The sequence below is a fragment of the Pelodiscus sinensis genome, chromosome 16 (assembly GCF_052426305.1).
Source record: "Pelodiscus sinensis isolate ZL-2025 chromosome 16, ASM5242630v1, whole genome shotgun sequence".
NCBI lineage: Eukaryota > Metazoa > Chordata > Testudines > Trionychidae > Pelodiscus > Pelodiscus sinensis.
The window spans coordinates 37,744,057-37,769,417 of record NC_143067.1 but is presented as its reverse complement, the minus strand read 5'-3'; the positions used below and the strand labels follow the sequence as shown (position 1 = coordinate 37,769,417).

The following is a 25,361-nucleotide window of genomic DNA, read 5'->3' as shown; positions in this document are numbered from 1 at the left end:
TCCAACACAGTGGCCATGAGGAAATCTAATGCCGTGGATCTTTTGAAGGGATGACAGAGTTCTGATGGGAGAGGTTTTTAGCACCTAGCGCTTGAACGCACAACTTATTACACTTGGCAGATGTGTGCGTGGAGGAGGGAACAACGCTGAGCTCTTCAGATATTTTTACTCAGAAGTTAACACAACTCATTCGCTCTCGCTCTTTCAGAAAGCTGACACTGTTAAATCAGTCTTTCCAAAACGAGATGATTACTGTCTCATGAAGGTGACTCTTCGCAGTCCCTTTGCACCAGTGAGACAGGAACAGCTCCTCTTTCCAGACAGCCATTCTTATCTGAGCGGTGGCGGGAGAATAGAACTGTTTCAGCTAAGTACCAGCCAATGAAAGGTTACATACAATCTGATTCTCTCGGTAGCAGTGTCACAACTTCATAGGCCAATGCATTCGGCAGGAGTCTGGTTCTCTAGAAGAAAGCTCTTTACCTGTCAGTGTCTTTCCTCCCACCTCACAACTGTTGCTAATACTTGCTCCGCTTGCCTCCTATAATATGCTCAGACATGAGCATGAGGACATGATAGAGGTTTTCAGGCATCTAAAAGGGTGTCACAAGGAAGAGGGAGAAAAATTGTTCTCCTTGGCCTCTGAGCATAGGACAAGAAGCTTCAAGGGGTAGCCGAGTTAGTCTGTATAGAAAAAAACAACAAATGGTCTGGTAGCACTTTATAGACCAAAAAAACATGCAGATGGGATCATGAGCTTTCGTGGGCACAGCCCACTTCTTCAGATGATGGGAGTTTTGAGTTTAGGATGTGCAGAACCAAAATAAATACTGGGTCCCGCTGTGAGGGCAGGGGACTGGACTCGATGTCCTCTCAAGGTCCCTCCCAGTTCTAGTGCTCTAGGGTTCTATAAGCTCCCTCCTCACCTAGTCCGATGTTCTGGGAATGGTTCTGACTGCTCCCTTCCTCCAAGCTTCTAAGAGCTGTGCTGGCTGCTCCCTGCTGCAAGTTGTTGAGATTTGGAGACTGAAGGCAGGTAGGAGGATTCTTCTCATTATGGCAGGCGCTCTACTTAGGACTGTCTGCTCTCTGGTCCTCTGCCCCAACATTACAGAACAGCCTCCCTGAGCTGCCTTCAAGCAGAGACAGGGCAAGGTCAAACGACGTTTATTATTGACACTAGCACTGCAAATACCCTGGAACAATTGATTTAAAACCATGTTTGAGTTAACGCACAGAAGAGTTCAAAGCAACAGGTGGAAGGGAAGCTGGGGGAGGAAGGGGGTGAAAGCAGCACTAAGGGAAGGTCCCCCCAGCAGGCGGGAGACTGCCTCTCCACTCAGGTAGACTTGCACAGGTTCCACTCTAGCTAGCACGCTAAAAACAGCAGTGTGGATGGTGCTGCACAGGTGGCAGCTGGGGCTAGCCACCTAAGTATGGACCCAGGGGCTCATATGGGCTTATAATCAGGCAGCTCGCCTCCACCACAACATCCCCACTGCTGTTCTCAGTGTGCTGCTTTCAATAGAGAGTGCTTCTGCTATCCAGGCTGGAGGCATGCCCCCAGCAGCAACACAGACATAGCTTGGACTAGGGTAGGGTATCTCAGTGAGCCTGGGGGAAAACAGTCTGTACATAGATCCCAGAAGTCCTGACTCCCATGTCCCTCTCTAACCATTCAACAACCCCGTCTTCCACATTTATTATTTGTATTATCTTAGCACAGAGGTGGGCAAGAGAGCCTTCATGGGTCAGATTCGGCTCGCCAAGCGGGTTGATCCAGCCTGTGGACGCCCTGCCATGCCCCTGCCCACAGGCCAATCAGGGCCTGGGGATGGGGAAGTGTGCAAAGTCTCCCCCCACCATCAGGGGTGCATGGTGCTTAGAGTGAACCCAGCTGTTCTAGGGGAAGGGGTGGGGGCAAAGACTTCATGCGATCCCCCAACCCCAGGCCAATCAGGGTCTGTGGGCGGGGAAGCACAGAAGTGTCCTGACCCCACCTCTTCTGCCTGTGGCCCTGCCCCTTCCAGGGCGGTCTTGGGTCACTTCACAAATTTTTGAAGTGACCCCCCCTCTAAAATTATTGCCCATCCCTGTCTTAGCACCTAGAAACCCCAGTTATGGATCAAGTCCTTGAAGTGCCAGGCACTGTACAAACACAGACCCAAAAGACAGTCCCTGCTCCAAAGAACACACAATCTAAGGCTAAGAGAACATACAGCAATGGACACAGACACAAGGAGTATAAAGAAATGAGACACTATCGATCAGTATGAGAGAGCGGCCTAAACAAACTACAGTCATCCTACTTGGCTGCATCAAAGTAGAGTAACATGATATTTAGGAAAGCTCAAATTATTTATCCAATACACTTAGCCCTTTTTCTGTTTTCAAATTTTCACAAATGGATCGTAATTTCTGCTGAATGCATTTGTTATTTGCAACTAATTTTAACAAATAATTAAGACCATGTTTGCAGAAGCAATCAGTGATAAACTGCACTGTAACAGAAGCTATTCCAAATACACACAGAAGAGAGATAGGCGATCAAAATGGCAATGAGTACACTACTACTTTATCTTTTATAGTCAGCACAACATTTCTTAGTGAATATCACCTTTCACAATAATAACAAAGCACAAGGCTATTTTATGAAGTCATCAAAACAAAGTGCACTGAATACTGTATTTCCTACTAAACACATTACCTCTGCAGTCGGACACTCAACATTTCAAGAGCTAGCCTCTCTGACAAGATTGTCCCTGAATTTTTTCCAATGGACATACGGCCTTTAATTACCAAAGAAAGATAATTTTGCTTGTCATGCTAAAAAGATTTTGCAGGGATTCTGCACTAACTCTCAATAATTAATTTTAAGGGAAGCTCTGTGGGAGTTGAGCATTAAACCAAAGTAAATAAGGACCAGATTCTGGTTTGGCTCTGGCGGTGATGCAAAGGGACTGGATTCTGCTTGTAACGTGCCAGTGGGGACCCCCTTTAGAACAGAGCTGACTCCTGTACTGATTGCTGCCCGCCTTCACAAGGTATTTTTGTCAGGAAAAGGAGATGCATGGTAGAGGTCTGCTACTCCACCCAGGTAATTTTCTGGTGAGTCTAACAACATTTGGAATTTTTCTTAATGCCCCAGCTCCCAGAATTGTGCAATTAGGTTAGAATCTGGGTTTTTATTTCAAAACATAACAGCATATAGAAAAACAATACACGTTTTTTTAGCCCTCATGGGTTCAGAGAAGACATTTATTCTACAGGTTAAAAAACAAACAAACCCAAAAGGCAAATATAATTTATAGCTAAAAGTGCTGGATTTTTTGAGGCCAGACCTGTGATTTCTGAATGCTTGGGGCTGGCAATACTGACTGGTCTAATACTTCATTGGAGTAAAGGTCCTATAGAGACCATATTCCAGTGGTGTAAATTTAAGCGTCTATAGGCTTCTTTAACTAACAGGGCCACGCCACTGCAGGATCAGAGAGTTGTAACTGAGTCCACCTGCACCTTGAGGAGTTCAGACCTAAGGGAAAGGTGAACCACAGTGAAATCTCGCTTTCTAAAATGAGACTATAATAAGAGAACAAAAGAAGAAGTAATGTGATTTAACAGCAGACAAATAGCCACCAAATCAAAAGAGGTGGGAGAGAAGAACCACTCAGCTCTAGTGTGCCAAGCCAAATTTAGGTCTGCTCCATGGGAAATACTTTCTTATGAAACTGTCCAATGACCTACAGTGGGCCCTGCCTGTGGAATTTGTCAGAAGAAACCAAACAGAGGTTGGCCATGGCTTATTTTTCACATGACTGTCACGGTGAGTCTAATAACCAGTACAAATGCCTAGTCATTTCAACAGTCTGTTAGCAGTAAATGGAATTTGGAAAGACGCTGTGAGAATTTTAGCATGCCAAAAAAACTGCAGTTAATGTTTGGAAGTCTTGGGTGAAATCCAAGCTTGTGTTGAAGTCAATGAGAGATGTACCACTCACTTCAGATGAGTCAGGATTTCAATTCTAGTTTGCAACATGTGTGTTGGATAAATATGCAGACCTGGGAAAATGGTTATCTAGAGATTATAATATTCCATCCTGCAGTGGTTCTGGTAGAGAACATCATCACTTCTGGGTCAGTCAGTGGAGAGAGAAATCCACTGATCAGCAACTTGAAGTCAGTGCATGTTCCATGACACAAACTTGCTCACAAACATCAAGAGGCTCTTTCAATAGGAGGCTTCATGGAAATGGCACATACTGAACCATGGAGACTGTAAACAGGAAGTTTTGGGTCTGCAAATCTTATTTGAAGAGGTAAAAAGTTAACTGATTAAGAAAGAGCAGTGTCATGAAAATCAAACAAAAGTCAGAAAATCCATAGTGGATGGAATCCAGAGGTCAGATTTGGATAATCCTCTAAAATAACATTGCAAGTTGAAACTCTCTAATCTGGCACCCTGAGGACCTGACCAGTGCAGAATCAGAGAATTTGCCAAACCACGGGAGGTCAATATTGTCTAGCAGCATTACCAACACTTCCACTGCTGCCTGGGCTCTTGGGAGACATTTTGGGGTAATTTAGAGCTAAATCAGAGCACAGAACACTGAGAGCCAGGACTGGTGACGGTAAACAAGCTTTATAGAACCGCAAGAAACTTGGACACACCCATGAGAATTGGACATCCAGCTAACTAAAATCATGCCAGACCACGGATGTTGCCAGATCAAAGAGAGTCGGACTAGAGAGGTTCAATCTATAGTCAATTTTGTATTTGTGACTCTTTGTATTGACTTACAATAGGCTAAATGTTTTTCCCCTTCAAAATTAAGTATCTTCCTAGTGAGCTTTTTGTGTGTTGTTAGAAGGCTGGAGATCTTCACTTGAAAATGTAATCTAATCTAAATGTATTGAGTTAGGCAATCTCATTGGAGCTACGCTGTGGGATTAGATAAAGAAACAGCCAGTTAGTTTTAGTGGACCACATATCATAGAACCACAGACACACAGGACTGGAAGGGACCATGAGAAACCGAGTCCAGTTCCTTGCACTGTGGCAGGATCAAATAAACCTAGACCATCCCTGACAGGTGATTGTCAAAATTGGTTTTAAAAACTTCCAGTGAAAGAGATTTCACAATCTAGGAAGCCTATTACACATCTTAACTGCCCTTAGAGGTAGAAAATTTTTCCTAATACATAACCTAAACCTCACTTGGTGCAGATTAAGCCCATTACTTATCTTATCTTTAGAGGACAAGTAGAACAATTGATCATCTTCCTTTTTATAACAGTCCTTATCATATTAGAAGACAGTTATCAAATCCACCCTTAGTCTTCTTTTCTCACGACAAAACATGCCTAGTTTGTTTTTAAACTTTTCCTCATAGGTCCAGTTTTCTAAACCTTTTATCGTTTTTGTTGCTCCTCCCCTGTATCCTTTCCAATTTGTCCCCATCTTTCCTGAACTGTGGCACCCAGAACTGGACACACTATTCCAGGTGGGGCCTCATCAGTGCTGAGTTGGGGAGAAGGGGTGTCTAATTACCTCCTGTGTCTTACATAAACTGTTAATACATCCCAGAATCATGGTAGCTTTTTTTCTGCAGCTGCATAATCTTTGTGACTTATATTCAGTTTATGGTCCACTATCACCCCAGGTACTTTTCAGCTGTAGCAACCCCATGCCAGTTATTCCCCATTTTGTAGTTGTGCATATGATTTTTCCTCCCCAAGTGAAATACTTTGAACTGGTCTTTATTGAATTGGATCTTTCTGAATTCAGACAAATTCTTCAATTTATCAAGGCCATTTTAAATTTTGACCCTGTCCTCCAAAGTGCTTGCAATCCCTCCCAAGTTGGTGTCATCTGCAGATTTTATAAGCATACTTTCTACTCCTTTATCCATTCATGAAAACACTGTAGGTCTAGACCCAGGATTAATCCCTTTAGTTATGCTCTCTCAATCTGATGGCAAACCATTGATAACTATTCTTTGAGTAGGGTCTTTCAGCGAGTTGTACATCTGCTATATAGTATTTTCATCTAGAACATATTTCCCTAGTTTGCTTATGAAGATGTCATATGGAACTATGTCAAAAGCTATGCTAAAAATCAAGGTTTATTAAGTTTATGGCTTCCCCCTATGCATTAGGTCAGTAATTCCATCAGAGAAGGAAATTATAGCATTATTTCTTCTGACAAATCCATGCTGTCTTTTCCTTAAAAACTCTATTTTCCTTCAGGTGAATATACAAACTGATAGTTTAAAAATTTGCTCTAGTATCTTTCCAGGGATTGAAGTTAAGATGACTTGTCTATTTTCCCTGGGTCCACCTACTTCCCTCTTTTAAAGATAGGTACTGCGTTTGCCTTTTTCCAGTCATCTGGGACCTTACCAGCCTTCCAGGATTACTCAAAGATGATTGTTCACAGTTCTGAATCTCCTTTGTTTCCTTAGAATCATTCAGTCTGTCATTTCATGATCACTGTCACCCAAATTGCCACTTGTCAAACAAACTATAATCTTAGTGGGATTCTCTGGGTCCATCTCTTTTGTCACTGGAAACCCAATTTACCTTGACTACTATGGACATCTCTATTCATATTTCTCTCTTATAAGCTTAGTTAATACATTTGTGAGAAGGATCTCACAAAGCTGGGTGACAGAACAACATAATGGCAAATGCAATTCACTGCTGCTAAGTGCATAGTAATGTTTATTGGAAAAAAATAATCCCAACTATACATATGTACTGATGGATTTTAAATTAGCTATGACCACCCAAGAAAGAAATCTTGGGAGTCACCATGGATAGATAATGGGAAACTTCCACTCAGTGCACAGCAGTGGATAAGGATATCAGTATGTTAAGGAACTATTTGGAAAGGGATAGAAAATATAATGACACCATGCATATTCATGGAGCATTCACACCTTAGCTGTGTCTAGACTGGCCAGTTTTTCCAGAAAATCAGCCGCTTCTCCGGAAAAACTTGCCAGCTGTCTACACTGGCTGCTTGAATTTCCACAAAAGCACTGACTTCCTCCTGTAAGAAATCAGTGCTTCTTGCGGAAATACTATTCTGCTCCTGGTCAGGCAAAAGTTCCTTTTGCACAAAAGGGCCAGTGTAGACAGCTCAGATTTGTTTTCCACAAAAAAGCCCCGATCGCGAAAGTGGCTTTTTTTGTGGAAAAGCGCATCTAGATTGGCACGGACGCTTTTCCGCAAAAAGTGCTTTTGCGGAAAAGCGTCTGTGCCAATGTAGATGCTCTGTTCCGAAAATGCTTTTAACGGAAAACTTTTCTGTTAAAAGCATTTCCGGAAAATCATGCCAGTCTAGACGCAGCCCTTGAATGCTGTGTACAGTTCCGGTTGCCCCATCTCAAAAAGTATAGAGTGGAACGGTAAAAGGTTGAGAAGGGCATCAATGACATCCAAGGGTAAGGAAGTACTTTCTTCTGTTTTGAACTTGATGCCTGTTAATTTCATTCGGTGACCCCTGCTTCTTGTGTTATGTGGAGGGGTAAAGAACACTTCCTTACTCACTTCTCCATACCAGTCATGACTGTATAGACCTCTAACATATCTTCCTTTAGTTCCTCATTCACTGATCTCTTTTCCAGGCTGAGCAGTTCCATGTCTGAACCAGTATGACCCCTCGCTATGTTCTTATTTGCCACTGAAAGTATCAATATTCACATCATGGATTTTTCCATTTGAAATGTATACAATATCAAGGTGCCATGAACTTTTTCTCTTGCACAGGATACTTGAGCTCCTCCCAGTTAGCAGTGTCCTGTATGCGAAGGAGAGTTGCCTCAATCAATATGCAGTTCTGAAAGTTTGATTAGAAGGCAGAGCTCCATAAGTCTGTTTCCCAGTGCAGTGAAGTGTGCAGCCAATGGATCCTGGTGCCACAGAATACTGGACTTATTCAGTGTACATGGACTTTTGAAAACTGAGCCTGGTGCAGAAAGTTTTCCATAACACGACAACCTTTTTTATCTGGTACATACGTTGTTCAGCTGCCCAGATTATGTACTAAACAGCGAAGGATTCTGTAACTCTCTTTGCCTAGGGCATCTCTTCAGTAGCCCAGTCCTATTTACTGTGCACCTTGCACTGTGGCAGGTCAGTGCAGCAGTGTCCAATAGCAACAAAGCAACCCTCTCTGCACATGCTTACCCAGAAATGTCAACTGGAGTAAGTTAATTTTTGTTCATAGAGAACATACTCCATCATTCACTTGGCAAAACTGTCAGTGGTAGATCATCAGTTAAGCGGTAAAAAGCAGAAAAGGGAGAGTTGCTGTTCCTTATCCATTTTGGAACAATACTGTATTATTTCCAGACAGTAGAAACTATTGCTAATGGGATTTTGGAAAAACCATGCTGCTTGAGAAAATGGGTGGCACTATTCACAACATTGGTTCAAATCTGCTAAACAACAATTGGCTTTTCCCCCCAAACTAGCACTGAAACATTTTTTGCAGTCTTTGCATTATGTAACAAATGAATCATGTATAACAAAAGTTAAGCATTGTTCAAGTGTTCAAGTATTAAACTGCATTGCAAAAACAGAATACATTTTTACATTTTTCTGTACACTTGCCATTTTGGAAAATACTTATGTAGCATACAAAGACAAATTTATCAAGAAATTCAGCCCTTTTTTTATTCTGTAATTGGCTTCTTTTCCACCCAAAAGCAATGAATGGTGTAAGATACGTTATGTACATAATACACTTATAGATATGATGGTAAAACATCATCCTAATGATTTCATTTAATTACCCTGAAATGCATTCTATTTAATATTCACTACTCAAAAGCCAATTTAAAAGTGAAAGAGATGAGGGGACTTATTAAAAAAGATGGACTGTCATTCATTGCAATAGTTATCTAATATACAGAAGTTAATAAAGCAGATTAATCTACAAGTCCCTTTAAGCCATCACTGAGTTTAGAACAACTGCCTCTTTGACCTTTAACCCTCCTGCTGTGCACCAGTAGCAGGTGCCAGCTGCACTAAAATTACAGCTGACGTGTTTTAGCGCAAAGTCTTTTCTTACTTTGCTTCTGACCAGCAGCTGACCCTGCAGGAGTGATTGTTTCATGTGCTGGCCTAAAGGCGACATAAACCAGTAACTGATAAACAAAAGCATACATATACCAGCTGCCTAGCCTTAGGGTACACATCCTACATTGACACCTCAAGCAGTTTATCCTGCAAAGCCAAATTATGGCTTTTTGTTTCTGTACATGCATTCTGTACAATACTTGTTACTTCATAGAACTAAACTTCCCTCCACCCTAAGACCTGCTTGTGTTAACTTTGTCTCAAGCTGAATGATCAGGAGGAGAGTTTCATTTTGATTTAGCACCTTTAATAAGAGTGTGCAATCTTCAGATACGTACATAATAAAACTTAATTACGTAGTTTAGTGTTAAAATGCTTAAAATCAAATGCTTTAATTCATATCTAGTATTGAATTAAAGCATAGCACTCAACAATACAGCACCAGAAAGAGGACTAGGCTCCTGTGTATTTTTCTAATTTCATAATTAACAGCACTCCTGTGTAGTGATAACTGGATGGTTGGCATTACATTTTATATTGAAGTTACTGATGCCTTTACATATACGCAGTTAGAGCTGGGTATAAAGCAAAGGAAGCCATATTTTTCATTAAGATGAGAGGGCTTTGACATAGTTAACTTGCTGATACAAATTACACAAGCACAAAAACAATCGGAGTAATGATTAAATGCAGTTATGTACATGGGAGATTGCTAGTGTAAATGTTAACATATTTAAACGGTTTTCCTTCATTAAAAAAATTATATATGATATTAAACCATCAATCAAAGCTGAAACACTAGAGTCTAAATGCATTGTCACTGGTTAAAATAAATGACTTTGAGACTGAATTTTGGCTCGCTCAATATGGTGTCTTTTCTGTTGCTTAGCCACCCAAGTCTCTGCTGGCTTGGGCTACATCTGGTATATTTCCATCCCTTTCAATTAATAATGCAAGTTATGATACTATTGGATCACAGTTTTAAACTGTGCTAAGAGGCTGAAAACAGATGCCCTCATGAAAATCTCTCATTGTTGTATCAAGTCATTTAGGGCTTAATTCTGGGAGGTGCTGGGCACGCCAGGCTTGCTGCAGAATATCATTTAAGCATATGCTTAACTATAAACATGGAACAATTTCACTCACTACAATGGGACTACACGTGCCTTAAAATTAAGCATGCACTTAAATACTTTGCTGGATTGGGGTGCCAAAGTACTCAGCACTTTGCAGGACTGAATCCTTTGAGTTTCATTCTATTTCCTATTAATTACATATACATAGGCTAGAGTTTGTGCATGGTTTCTGCATGGTCCAAAGAGCATCAGTTATAAATCATCTCCTCAATAGTTTTGTTTAGTGTGAGTGGCTCCATAGTGGCTATATACTGTACTTTATTGGAGTCAATGGGAAAAACAAATGCTACATAATTTACTGAACTAAAAAAGGAAAATGGCAATTTGTGGAATGTGTTTTTGATTTTAATAATACCCGGATCTGCCTTTAGTTGTAACTGGATAGTGCATTGTTTACTTTCCTGTCCTCAATGTAGCTGTGAACTGTTTGTTATTTAATTTTTTTTAGTTCCCTTACCAAAGCTCGGAGTGGCAGTGCAACATTAAACAATACAACCCACATAATCTACCCATCATACCACAGCAGCCCTTCCTCCATCAACTGCCCCAAGCACCCTTCAAAGGAAACCCCACAAAAACAGATGCACATTAAAACATGCCTGAAAGCCAAGCTCGAACAACCATCTTCTATTTTAGAGATGGCCATACTTCAGTGGTGGGAAAACTGACTCTGACATATTCTTTACTTACCTTACAGGGTTGTGAGAATTAATTCATTAGTGTTTGTAAATGTCTTTAAGACCTGTGGGGGAAAGTGGCTATATAAAAGCAGAGAATTGCAATGGTCACATGCAGATGGAATCTGAACTTTCTCAGATGGAACTAGCATGCTACTTTCCTAACAATATTACAGGATGGGCATAATTTAATGTACACATATTTCTAATTTAAAAACCAAAGATAAGCCAAGAGGTTGAGCAACTACAATAGGTTCATTTAGCTTATGTTACATGGAAAAGTCATTCTGAACTAACAGCACACATGAATTTAGAAGCTTTATGGGACCATTCATTTAATGACCCGTTTTATGATACAACATTTCAGTTCAAGTGATAATTATAGTAAAACTTTGAACTTTGATAGCACCTCCCATTCATTTTCCTTACTTAATTCAGCCTTATAACATCCTTTCAAGGTGGAATCTATTACTTATATTTTCAGCTGAGGTCCAAATTGGCTAAGTAAGTTACTCAAGGCCACACAGGAAGTCTGTGACAGAGCCAGGAGTAGCACCCAGAGCTGATTCCCATTCCAATGCTTTCAAGAGACACAAACACATTAAAACAGAAATGGTAAGTAATTGTGCCTGGCACTATATCTGGCCTTGAGCTCCTACTTCATATTTGTGCTTTTAGACTCCCATTACTTATTTAAAAATAATGCTGCTATGTGAGACACCAAAGCAAATAGAAGGGGAAGTGGTGTCCCTTTCATCACAGGGCAATGCGCCTTTTCTACCGCTCCAAAGGCTAAAGAAAAAGGATTGGTGACTTCTTGATTATGGCAACACATATGTTTAGTGAATTATAGTCAATGACTGAATCACATCAATTCCTGGTGCACAACCACTCACTGAGAATTTTATCAGGGAAGATCTGTTGTGAAATATTTCACGTCCAGTTTGGAATCAGAAACTGACACTCAAAATATCCTATGCTCCTAAACTGTGTGCATGAGGAGACTTCCCCGACAAAATGTCTTATATTCAACACAATGAGGTGGAACCAAAAGATGAAAGACATTGTTCTCTTTTTAAGTATGGGAGGATGTTCATCACAGAAGGACTTTCACACAGCGGCAATTGTCAAAAACAGCCATCATTTGCTTTGCTGGTGACTCCCATGTTTTTTTAAAATATCTTCAAGCTTGGTTTTCAGTAAGAGCCTTCCCCTTCATTGCACAGCTCTCTCCTATAGGGAACGAGTTGCAAAGTGGTAACCTTGGGTTCATGACATCAGCCTTTTACCCCACACATGACTTTGGATTGTTATGGTACAATTTCAGCTATCTGACTGCACAATTAAGCCCAAAAGGATCCAAGACAGATGCCATTTGCCTAAACACAAATATGTGTGACTTTTTTTTTGCTAATTATGAAAAACATCAGAAAGAAACCTTAACACATTTTATTAATGACATATTTTAGAGTGTTCCCAAGTGAGACAGGTTTACTTAAATCCTTATATAAATTCACAGAATCTATTAAGCATGCTGTTGCTTCTCCTGTTTTTTACTACAATGAAATGGAATCAGAATTTTAAGCATGAAAAATGTATGTCAAAATGCTGAACAACACCACTTCAATCTAAGCAAAAAAAACAACAACAAAAAGGTAGCTGATTTTCTTTTTGTTGTAATTCACTTTGGGATACATGGTATGAAAAGCACTATAGAAAGTAATTTTCATTGACTGACTGACTGCAGAAAAGAATGAATGTGGTTTCCGTTTAAGTCGCTGCTGAAGCATGATCCCTATAGCTCATGGCAGCTATTTAAAATCCGTAGTTAAATGAAATTGGTTTAAAAAACTCAGAAAGACATGTTGGATTTTTTAGCCTGGGCATGAACCAAAGAGCTGCAAAATACATAAAACACAGAACTATTTATTGCAAAGAAGCTATGTTAACATTACCTAAGATTGGAACTCTTTAGAGTGACATTAACTAAGAATGTAAAATTAAAATCACATCACTAATACTGCCTCTTACGTGGGCTCATTCTGGGTATGTGGAAGGTGTTGTTTAGTAGCTCTTGCAATTATGCTGCTAACAGCAACTCCAATACAGATGTTCATTCTACACAATTTTATTCCATTAATCTAGCAGACAGGACCAGCTACACTAAACAGACAACTCTTAAAACCCCATTGCTCTCCCTCCAAACACACTAACTCCAATGCCTACCCCACGGGGATTTCCATTCTAAGGCATAACTAAATGAATACCTATCAACAGATTGCAGTTAATACAGATACTTTAACATTACTGACTGTTAATCCTGCATAATCTGCAAAATTATTTTTTTCTTACTCTTGAGGCTCTAGAATATTGCTGTCCACTGCTATTTATTACAACATTCAGTCTCATATGTACTTTTTTCAAGCTTTTACTGTGATTACGCCACTTGTGGAATTTTATTTAATAAAGCCATATTTTCTGGTCTATGCAAAGTGCAACCTGATGTATATACATTGACATTACCTGTAACAACTTTTATATCAGATTGTCAATGACAGAAGTCAATAAATTAATTTTCATAAAATGAGATTAGACCACATCTTGTTGTAATTCTCTTTGTTAGTGAGTGGAAAAATGTCAGGACACAAATTAAGAGGTTGTATGTGCACAAGAATAGTATGAACATGTGCCTAATTGGCATAATGCCTCTATTATTTTCCTCATGAAGCCTGTTATATTACCATCAATAATAATCCTTTGAACTTGTATTGCATATTCCATCAGAGGACCTTAAAGTGATTTGTAGAGAAATATTATCAATCCCATTTTATGGCTGAGTAAACTGAGGCACATTCCAATTTGTCTGATACCAAAAGAATATAACTTGATCCAGATAGTCTAGTTTTATAGCTCATTAAACAACTTGAGATGAGACAGTCTTCATGATCCACTAGAAACTTTTAAATGTCTAATTATGATTCCAGATTTTCAAGCTGAAAAAATGTTCTAACTAGTAAATAATTAGAGTTTCATTGCATCAGTTTAGTTTAAAGAGCTGACAAACCTTTCTAAACTCAAAGCACAATTAGTCATTAGGGTCTAGTTTTTCAGCACTGTTAAGCAATTTGTAACCCATTCCTTTTAATAGGGTTATGCATTACTTAACCGACACAGATGTCTTGAAAACTGAGACATCTAGTTATGAAGCAAGAACCTTGTTCATTAGCCTCCATGATAGTCAAATCATCTATAAAACCAGTGTTTAATGGCCAGCCGATGAATAATCAATGGCTCACTTTTCATCTGAGTGTGAAAATGAGAATAATCTAATACCATGTCCCTTTGGTAAGATGCAAGGCCTTGGGTTCCGTTTCTATTCAGGGCTGATTTATAACCCAATGGAAACCTGATGTAAACATATGATCAATGAGTCCCATCACTGCTAATAATAACCCCCAACCGGCCCACTCCCTCTTCTCAAAAGCCATCCCTTTAGGCTATTAGCTCCGGCCAGCTAATCCTCTCTACTATTCCTGCCTGCTGCTTTTACCTTGGCCATCCGTTCAGTCCAGCAGACTCAGAAGTAATTTTATACGCTGCAGAGAGCGGGTGGAATTGATTTTTCACTCAGTGCTCAGTTCCCATCTGAATAATTATCAATTTTACTGCCTCATAAAGGGAAGAGTCAAAATTTCAAATCAATTCAAAAGAGCTTCTGAGACTAAAGAAACCATGCATGAGAATAAAGGTCAAAGTTGTCAGTGACCTCGGGAGATGATGTCAGATATTAGTACACTGACTAGTTGACATCAGAGGCACTCAATATGAAATGACTAGTGCTAATGCAAATCATATTTATGCTGACTAGTGGAGACCAGTCATTAATATTTAAAAGAGTATCTGAAAGCCTGCATTCAAAATAAATATAATGTATTCCATAGATTATGAAGTTAATAAAGATTGATCACTGCTTAGTCTTATGCTGTAAATTGAAAGATTGCTGAGTATTATTAATAACACAAAATATTACATTAAGGTTGAAACAAAAGCAACAAATGCAAGGAAATTCAGAGTCAAGGCTACTATGTGGCCCTTTACACTCACATCACTGTGCTCATGTTACAGTACTGCCCACTATGGCATATGCAAATACCGAATCCATTGGCAGACTCCATGGAACTTGCACAGGGTAAGGGTACTGTGAGACATGACAAAGGCATCACATCGAATCTCAACAACGGTGACAGTAATAAATGTCCCAAATATACTCTCACTATGCTGTGGGCATCCCTAAAAAGTCAGCGTTTACCATACTCATCCCCTAAATTAGAATATAATAACCATTACCACACAATTTCCCCAATTATCACAAGCTGATTTTTTTAAAATGACAACCAATAAGCTTGCTACCAAAGCACAAAGACAAAGGACACTGGGATGTGGTGTTCTATGAACATCCTTTGCTTTCTTTAAAAGCCCCAATAATTTTTTTGTTGTGAAACTGTATTGTGTGTTTTGGGACCGTATGGATCCTTGCACTGGAATAGGTTCTAGGTCTAAAACAGCCATATGAAATTGTAAGATAATAGTAGTCCAATACCTTGCACCGGCTTAAGCACCTCATAACCTTAAAGTATCTGGACCGTAGTGTGCACTGCTGGGAGAAAAAGTCCTTCCTGACTACTGCAGTAGACAGTTTCTTCCCTGAAGCATGATATTTGATTACTCATATTTGTGTCTTGGACACAAAATCCTCCCCTATAAAATGTCACCTACTGTTCAAATAAAATATTGTAGCACAGTATCAAACGTGTCTATCTAGAAAAATATGCTGATTTAAAACATTAAAATGTTCTAGCTTTACCTAAAATATTTTAGAGATACTTTCCTCCCCCCTTTTTTTACATAACCATGGGGGGTATTTTATAAAATCAGTATAATGATGAATATTGCATTTTATCAGTCTATGAACTAAAGTGAAACGCTGTAAAATAAGTTATCCTAAAATGTGAATACAATGCCCATATCATCAGCATGACAAGAAATACCCTCATAATACTGCAACACTGGCATGAAAATAACTCTGATATTAGCTGGGGAGCAAATATATCACAGAGAGACTCATTTTGGTAGTAAATAATTAAGAGTTATGCTAATCTACATTACTGCAAGGTGATGAAAATAACAGGGAAAAGCTTTGTTCCCAAATTTAGTAATACCTCACAGGACAGTTGAGCTGTGCTTAAGTTTACCTGCTGTAGTACTTCAGGGTTCTGTTGCATGAAGTGCAGCAATCTTTGTCCATCCTGTGATATTTCTCTACATCTTAGAGGTTTTTTGCCTTCTTTTGCGATGTGTTTGAAGAGGTAGGTTACAATGTAGTCTAAACTAGCACAACAGCTGGAGGAGACAATTGTATCTGCATAAGCAATGAAAGAAAGTTTTGTAATTGCTTTTGTAATAAAACAAAACAATTATTACAAACAACTTGCAGAAGTGAAGAAAACAATACACACAAGGCAAACCTGGAAGTTTATTTTAGATAGAAGGTTCAATATACTTAACTTTACTATCTGTTCTTTTGCTTTTAAGATTTTTGGTATTAGGCAGATTATGGCATCAATCCTGTGATTCATAATGGACAGAGACCTGCTGGGCTCAGACAGGGTGTGTCTACACAGCACCATAGGTCGAAATAAGATACGCAATTTGAGCTACACAAATTGTATATCTTATTTTGAAATAGCTTATTTCGTAATTGGCACTGTATACACAGGGCCAAATTTTGAAATAACCTGCTATTCCGAAACATCCCTTACTCCTCGTGGAATGATGTTTACACGGATGTCGGAATAACAAGCCTGAATATAACGGGCTTGCTGTGAAGATGCAGGATAGCTATTTCAGGATACTCCGGTATCCTGAAATAGTGTGGAAGTATAAATGTAACCACATAGTCCTACAAACTTCAGTGAGATTCTGTGTGAGACCGGTAATTCACCTGCACCCTATAAATTGCAGAATCAGGACCTTACTGATATGAAATTATAGTTTCAGCAGACCCCAATTTTTTGGAAGCGAACATTGTTTATAGCCTTGTTACAGAGTTTTAAAATTCAATGTAAACAGACACTATGAATGTTTAAAGTAACTTTTCTAACCTCTTGACTGCTGTAGAGAATCTCAGATGTGTAAGAGTGAAGGTCTGCATAAACAGAAGTACTAGTATTATTTCCCCCCCGAATATTATGTATCATTTTCTAGTAACCAAACATGTGCTGGACATTTTCCAGAGCATACCTAGGTGGTGCTTCCCGGCCCCTCAGAACTTACAAGCTTGCACGTTAGATGCTAAACGAGTGAGGATCACAAATTGAAAGGAAGACAATATGGTGAGGAAGTTTTAGAGCAAAGTCTTAGTTACCTTATTTAAAAGTTGGTGGTTCAACTACCTTTTTAAAAAAAGATAACATCATAGAAATGATGGCTACTGACTAAAGTTCCTTTGTTTCTCCTGAAATGTAAAGGCATAACAGCAAAGCAGGATATGTTGGAATCGGGAGCAACAGCAACCTCACAGCTTTACTCACTGTATCTATAACTAAGGTAACTCTTTGGAAGATTAAAAGTTTAAACCTATTTGAAAGTAAGAACAGAAGAAAGGCCAGACTGGGTCAGACCAACGGTCCATCTAGCCCAGTATCCTGTCTGCTGACTGTGGCCAATACCAGATGCGTCAGAGGGAGGGAACACAACAGGTAATCCTCGTCAGTAAATCTGTCTGATTTATGGAAGTTATTTTGTCGCTAGGTGTTGCTGCTGTGAAAGTGGATTCTGTTTACATGCATTAGTGTGGCGAGAACAATGTACAGGCCTTTTTTTCCTCTGTACAATTTCCTTTGCTAACTATACTGGTACAAAATAGTAGCGCTCACGCATATTTTCTCTTAGTCTGACAGCTGACAGACTGGCCCCAAGTACACTGGCTGCACTTCAAACCCTCAATCGCTAATCTCAGCTGTATTTTCCCCACCAATTTCTCAAGATCCTAGCACCAGTCAAAGTTCTCTGTGCACACAGAGTTGTGGAACTTCCTCATTTGGTGGATACGGGTTTCAGTCACAACTGGTGTTCTCTGCAGGCGCAAACATCACATTGAAATGAGCTCACTACCATTTAGGGATCCGTCCTGCTCCTACTGAGCACTTACAGCTCACAGTGCTTACTTAGATGGGCTACTGGAGTAGGCGTGCAGGGGAGCTGGAGAAGGAATTAAACTGTTCAAATGCTTATGTGGAAGGAAAAGAGATTAGAAGAATCCAATTAAATTTATCTATGCTAATTTGGAGGCTTGCCAGCCTTGCAGTGTTCATTTAAATATATCCCTCTTGTTGCTGGAATACTTTGATCTGTGTCAATTTAACTCTTTGTGTATCATGTTATTTTTAACTTTCCTTTACCTAAATACCAGTGTTACATATTTTTCAAGGTTATACTAGAAATACTTAACAGACAACACAGCCACAACTGACCTCACAAGGCTACCTTCATACTATGAGCGAGCAATGCAAGTCCCAGCTTGCGGACTCAGACTTGCATTAACTCTCATGAGGCTAGCACATCAATAGCAGCACAGTGGGTACGTCTAGATTACAAGCTTTTTGTCGACAGAAGCTTTGTGGACAGATACTGTCGACAAAGCTTCTGTCGACAAAGAGCTTCTAGACTACATCCAGTTCTGTCGACAAAGCAAGCCGCTTTGTAGACATGACAGTGTAGATCCAAAGGACAGCATAGATGCAATAACGTCTTCTGTTGACAGAACTCTGTCAAAAAAAGGCGTTATTCCTCGTAGAATGAGGTTTACCGCCATCGACGAAACTGCCGAGTTCTGTCGACCCAGTGTGATAGCACTGTTAGCGACAGCACGACTATGTACCTAACAGTTTCAGGCTGGTTAGTACAGTAGACTTGCGATAATCCGGAACCTTTGGGACCTAGATGGTGCCGGATTATTGGATATGCTGGACTATCAGGAAGTACTATAAGATGGTTATATATATATAGTATATACTATATATATAGTGTTTTTAACCCTTTTTATTGTACATACTGTATACCATATACTGCAGTCTGAGTTTACCAGTTTTCGGACAAAAGACCCACTGAGGAACACTTAAAGTTCTGTATCATGCCTTGATCCATAGGTTGGATCAAAGATGTCACATTCACTGGCAAATATGTAGCAAAAATATTTCTGCTAACAAGCTCCAAAGTGGGTGGATGCACTCAACAGTTATTGAGCAAAAAAACCAGCTTCACTATCCTCTAGTAGACCTTCCTTTCTAAAATTCTCCTTAACTGCGGGCACAAAATAATTAAAAAAACAATCCTTAAAGATTTCTGCCGTTGTCCAAGCATTCCCTTGTGCTTTGTAAATCACTGGGTGAAAATATTTGAAATGTAAGTCAAAACAGCTAGAGAAAACACAAGTACTGTCCAGTGTCACACAATGCCAGTGGCAGACTGACTCGGTCCCATCCGGTTCAGCTGCCGCTGCTGCTGCCTTGCGACTCATTTTTTGCCAAAGCTCACTCACTAGGCTCTTGCCATTTTGATGCCGGACTATTGGGAGTGCCATACAACTGGATGCCGGACTATTGGAGTTTTACTGTATTCAGCACTGCTTTTACTGTATTGGGAGTTTTACTGTATTCAGATGCTGCTCACCATCACTGCTGCCATGCTAACATTACTACTTATGCGCAGGCTAGCTCTCGTTGAGCTAGCGTATGGCTGTGTAGGCAAGCTGAAATCACACCCTTCCTTGTAGTGTAGATGTAGCCTGTGACATGATCCTGAAAGGCATTAAACACTCTTAGAAGATGGTGTGCTCCCTTATTTTCAGTGGTTTCAGTGGGAGCTACGGGTGCTCTTCATCCTCCCAGGAGTGCTTCATACCTTGCTCAATAGTCTTGATCCCACCCCATCAATGGAGGCTTTGTTACTAAATTCAGCTGATGCAGATTGCTAGGAAGATCTGCCTGAGCAAAGAATGCAGGACCAGGCTCTTACTCTTTTCTCTATTAACAAGCCGCTCCGCATTTAAACAAGAGCTACAACTGATGGTGGAATGGAAGCAACATCAATAACGAGAATGTATGTGAAAATACAAATTCCACAGGATGGCTCTGTTATACGTCTCCACCACTGTTTTAACTCCATTTGGTTTTAAATTGAATAAAACAAAGTAAATCACTAACATCAGTTTATAAAATGGTAGTGGCTCTAAACATGCTGATACTGTGCAAGTAGATATTTTATATTCGACAATAAGTGATCTTAGCAGGACAGCGGACAGGTCTATCCTATCACTGGCTCATAAGGATCTCATGCAAGTGTTAAGGGCTACTTATATCTTCCCATAACAGTATATCAAACATACTTTTCAGTGATCATTTTCCCTTTTGATTCTAAAGGCATAAGAGAGGTGAAGGTCACACAAAACCCCCCAAACTGTTTTTTTCAGGGCATGCAGAGGCTTGTGTTGAAGCTGGCTGAAGTTCTTATTGAATCTCACGCAAGAAAGATAATCATACATATGGAACAAATAAGTTTAAGGAAAAGCTACAATTTCTGGGCTGGTAAAGCGGTCAGGTGGAAAAAGGAGAAAAGGGACCACATGATAAAACTGGGAGGTGGGCCTGGATAAAAAGGAATAGCTAAAATGGTCATCCAACTACTCAAACCAACCAATTATTTATTTGTATTAGTCTTAAGGTGGATGACATTATTCAAAAACCAACTTGAAGAGGTCTTTTGGTTTTAACATTAAAGTTTGGTGAATGGTGCCAATAGATGTAAAGAGCATTATTTTTTAAAATGGATGTCATTGTTGAGCATGCCATAACTTAAGAGAGTTTTTTGTTTCTAAGATAAAGGTAAATAGGACAGACGTGAGTTAAGTGGCATTTCCCTGTCCATCAATTTCGTACCCTACAATAAAAGCACTAACTGCTTTTGTGGGTAAACCAGGAAAGCAAACAGATTTAAACAATTTAACATCTAACCGACAAAGCAAGACATAGAAAATGTTATATTTTTTCTTTTTCTCAATGAACGGCATAATTACACTATTAATCACGGGAGAATTAGAAAAGCTTCAGATAAAGATTAGTGACAACATGCCAGGCAGGCTACATTAAAAGGTTCCAATCCACTGAGTCAGCTGTGAAAAAGCCAGGTAAACACTTTAGAAGAGAACTGTTGGAGTGTTTATCCTTGCAATAAAAGCCTAGATGAGGGCTTCCATTACAGCTGATTTACAGCCAGGGGCCTCCAAAGGAATAAATATTATTTCACAGTATATTATCAAGCGTGAAATCATGATGCATGCAGAGTGTCCACTACGGGACCGAATGAACAATGCTGAGAAATGAGGATTTGGAGCTTATTTATTCTACATATATAGAGCTGCAGCACGAGATTAAATACTGAGAGCTTCCATGAACTAAGAGAAATGAAAATATATAGACAAACATTTTTCCTGGGATAAAAATTTTTAAATGAAAAAATATTTCTTTTTTTAATTATTTTTGAAGATAATTCATAAGTTCTAGTGGTTTACAACACACTGTATCCTATCAGACTACTTTTCGGCTTGCCACTGCTATTCAGTAAGATACTTTTTGCAGCACAGATACAATTCACTAAAAGAAGGATCCAATTGATATCATAATTGTCCATTTTCAAAGGGCAGAAGGCTACGCTGGAACATGAACACAAATGAAACAATTGTCTGCTTCACTGTAAAATAACATGTATTTATCCATATGCTGGGATTTTTCAAAGAAGTGAGAGTTAGGAACCCAAATCACAATGGAATTTAATGGGATTTTGGCATAATTCATGGCCATTAATTGCTCTTATTGAGGGATATTCAGCTTTTGTTGACATCTCATCATAGTAAAATTACTCATTTTACTGTGTAAACTTAACTACCTGAATATATGAATTTATTATGTGGTTTATGTGACAGAACCTACTATACCTTACATCAAGAAATCAGTTTTTGGCACATGTTGATGTTATTAAGAAACAAGATATCCTGGCTAAATAATCAATTTACCACTCAGACGTGGACTGTAAAAAGGCTGTGTTTCTGACTGACAATTCAGGGAAAAAAGTGAGCTCCTTTCTACATGCAAGTCAGGTTCATTCAGATCAAAGGGTTGTGTCTCATTACTTGACATGTATGCAGAGTCAAATGTTCTTTTGAAATACTAGGGAATGCAAGACAAAAGTGGGAAAAATAACTGGCATTTTGCTAAATATGGTAGATAGCAGTCCAACATAACTAAATGTGGACAGAACTTAATTCACCTACCAAGAAATTGCACCTGTGAATCTATTATTGTCAAGACATTAGTGGAAAAGAACGCTTCAGAAACACAAAATTATGGTAAGATTCATTTATGTCTCAAAGGAGTAAGGGAAGAGATGAAGCGAGAGTCAAACTAAACAGAACTGAGTGAATATTTTTGCACAAATAGTTTATTTGGTATTTTGGCAATATGTAATAAAATGATCCGAGGATTCCTTAGTAATGCTACTTATCTAGTCAAGGCCACTTTCCCCACCATTTTTTTTCTAAAGAGAGTAACATCGAATCTGTTTTGTAAATCTCTGGAATGCTCTGTGATGACTAGTGTACTCGTTCATTACTATGGCGCTTGTCTGATCTTAGAGGTAATACATTTTAGCTATTACAAAGCCTGTATGAACAAATGACAAACCTACTGGCTATGCAAATTGATCTGGACAAATTGGAGAAATGGTCTGAGGTAAACAGGATGAAGTTTAATAAAGACAAACGTAAAGTGCTCCACTTAGGAAGGAACAATCAGTTTCACACAGACTCTCTAGGAAGGAGTATGGCAGAAAGAGATCTAGGGGTTATAGTGGACCACAAGCTGAATATGAGTCAGCAGTGTGATGCTGTTGCAAAAAAAGCAAACATGATTCTGGGATGCATTAACAGGTATGTTGTGAGCAAGACACGAGAAGTCATTCTTCCGTTCTACTCTGCGCTGGTTAGGCCTCAGTTGGAGTGTTGTGTCCAGTTCTGGGCACCGCATTTCAAGAAGGATGTGGAGAAATTGGAGAGGGTCCAGAGAAGAGCAACAAGAATGATTAAAGGTCTAGAGAACATGACTGTGACGAGGTGCCCTTGTCCCGCACATTCTTCGCAGCCAGACAGGTGCTGTTCGGCCGCCGGGGCAGGGAGGCTTGGTCATGTGCGGCTTGCTCCCACGCCGCTCGACCGTCGCCCCAGGCTGACGTCATGATAGGCGACGTCAGGGACGGCCCGTGGCGCGCGGGGGGAGCGCGGCAAGGCCCCGCCCCCAAGGGAAGACAGAGGCGGCATGGTGTCCCGGACCACGGACATCAGGGGCCGCCGTCAGCATTGGGCGGGGCCAGGACGATCTGCCGGCACAGCCCCCGCCTGTGATAGGGAGACTGGGGAGGGTGTGGAAATTTAAAACGCTGCCGCCCGGACTGGGGGGGGAGGGGAGGAGGTCCGGGCTAGGGAGGAAGAGGCCGTCCGTGGCCAGGAACTGACGCTCCCCCTCCAGCAACCCTGTCTACAAAAGGGAAGGTGAGCTCCGAGGCAGGGGGCTTCCAAGGGGAAGGGAAGTAGCCCAGGGCGGAACCCAGTGTGGTTGGCGGGCTGGTGAGTTGAGGCGGAACACCCCACCAGCCGGACCAGATCCCTATAGATCCAAGTCCTTAGGGCCCTGGGCTGAGGCCCGTAAGTGAGGGCGGGCCCGGGCCCCCCCTTCTCCCTCCCCGTGTCCCCCACCGCAGTGAAGAGTGTATCGCGGCGGTGACGCAAATGGAGAGAAGAACGCCGGTGTTGATACCGGACCAGAGCAGCGACAGTAGAGCCCGAAGCATAAACGGGTCCCCACCGAGGACTTGGGGCTTGTTTAGTTTGGAAAGGAGAAGACTGAGAGGAGGCATGATAGAGGTTTTCAGGTATCTAAAAGGGTGTCACAAGGAGGAGGGAGAAAAATTCTTCTCCTTGGCCTCTGATAATAGGACAAGAAACAATGGACTTTAACTGCAGCACGGGAGGTTTAGGTTGGACATTAGGAAAAAGTTCCTAACTGTCTGGGTAGTCAAACACTGGAATAAATTGCCCATGGAGGTTGTGGAATCTCCATCTCTGGAGATATTTAAGAGTAGGTTAGATAAATGACTATCAGGGATGGTCTAGACAGTATTTGAGGGCAGGGGACTGGACTCGATGACCTGTCAAGGTCCCTTCCAGTTCTAATATTCTATGATTCACTAACTACAACTCCTTGCAAAAAATAATAAAAGAGCCATTCTTTGCTATCATTTTAGGGTCCCATTTTTTAGGATGCTTAGGCCAGCTCTACACTAAAAGGGAATGTTGAATCAAGATACACAACTCCAGCCACATGAATTATGTAGCTGTAGTCGATGTACCTTGTTTCAAACTTCGCCACTGTCCTCACAAAGGGAGGTTGATGGGAAGCAGAAGTACCAGACACTGATGGGGCTGCCCTCTGAGTTCAATTTAGCAAGTCTTAAGTAGACTCCCTAAATCAAACTGTGGAAGATCGATCATGGCATCATCGATCTTCCATTTAGGGAAGACATGGCCTAAATGTAAATGTAACGGCAAGCATCTCTCTTCAAGGCCCTACACAATTCCCCCCATATTTCAAATGAATTCAAGTTACTGCAATCAAATTTTGATTTTAATCAAATATCTGGACAATAATCTGTTAAAAAGTAATGAATAAAGATCAATTACAACCAGACTACTTTTAATCTAAGTATGATGCTAGTTTACTTTATACAATACAGCCAATACATATTCTTTGTAATGTAAAACTAAGTTTTTATTTTTCATTGATAAGGTTAGCTTAGCCATCTCTACTCATCTACCACTCTTCCTGATAAATGAAAAGTGAAGAGTTGGAGGCTACTGTTACGTATGCTAACAAATGTTATCTCTGAAGGGCAAAATGAGTCATATACTAATATTCTTTACTGTGAGGATTATGGGATAAATAAAACATTTTTATATTTCATTGTTGTAAAACTTCTTCAATGATAATCCAACCAGAACCACATCATTATTATTTTTAAAGTTTCTAATTTGTAGGAAGATCATTTTAAAATATGAATGCAATATATTACTGACCAGATTTTCAGAACTGCTCAGCTCCCATTTAGACCCTGTAAAGAGGTGGCCGGATTATCAAAATGCTCAGCACCCATGAGTGCCTACTGTCTCTGAACAATAATTTGTTAAACTGCAAATGAATGTGCTAATGGGCCACGTATTGTAGGAGTTTAAGTGAGAGTGGTTGAGTGCTGAGTTGTTCATTTTTCAAATCACACACTTATTACTACGTATTCCCCACAT

The 25,361-nt window shown here is 40.1% G+C and overlaps 1 protein-coding gene across 2 annotated transcripts in view; it reads right to left on the bottom strand.

Annotated features, from left to right (window-relative positions):
* The window catches only part of RANBP17 (RAN binding protein 17), a 227,169-nt gene that overhangs the window by 17,068 nt on the left and 184,740 nt on the right, over positions 1 to 25,361 (bottom strand). For both annotated transcript variants that reach the window (XM_089769552.1, XM_025181074.3), the window contains one exon: positions 16,150 to 16,316. In XM_089769552.1, coding sequence (XP_089625678.1) covers positions 16,150 to 16,316 — 167 coding nt within the window. The remainder of the gene's footprint in view (positions 1 to 16,149; positions 16,317 to 25,361) is intronic.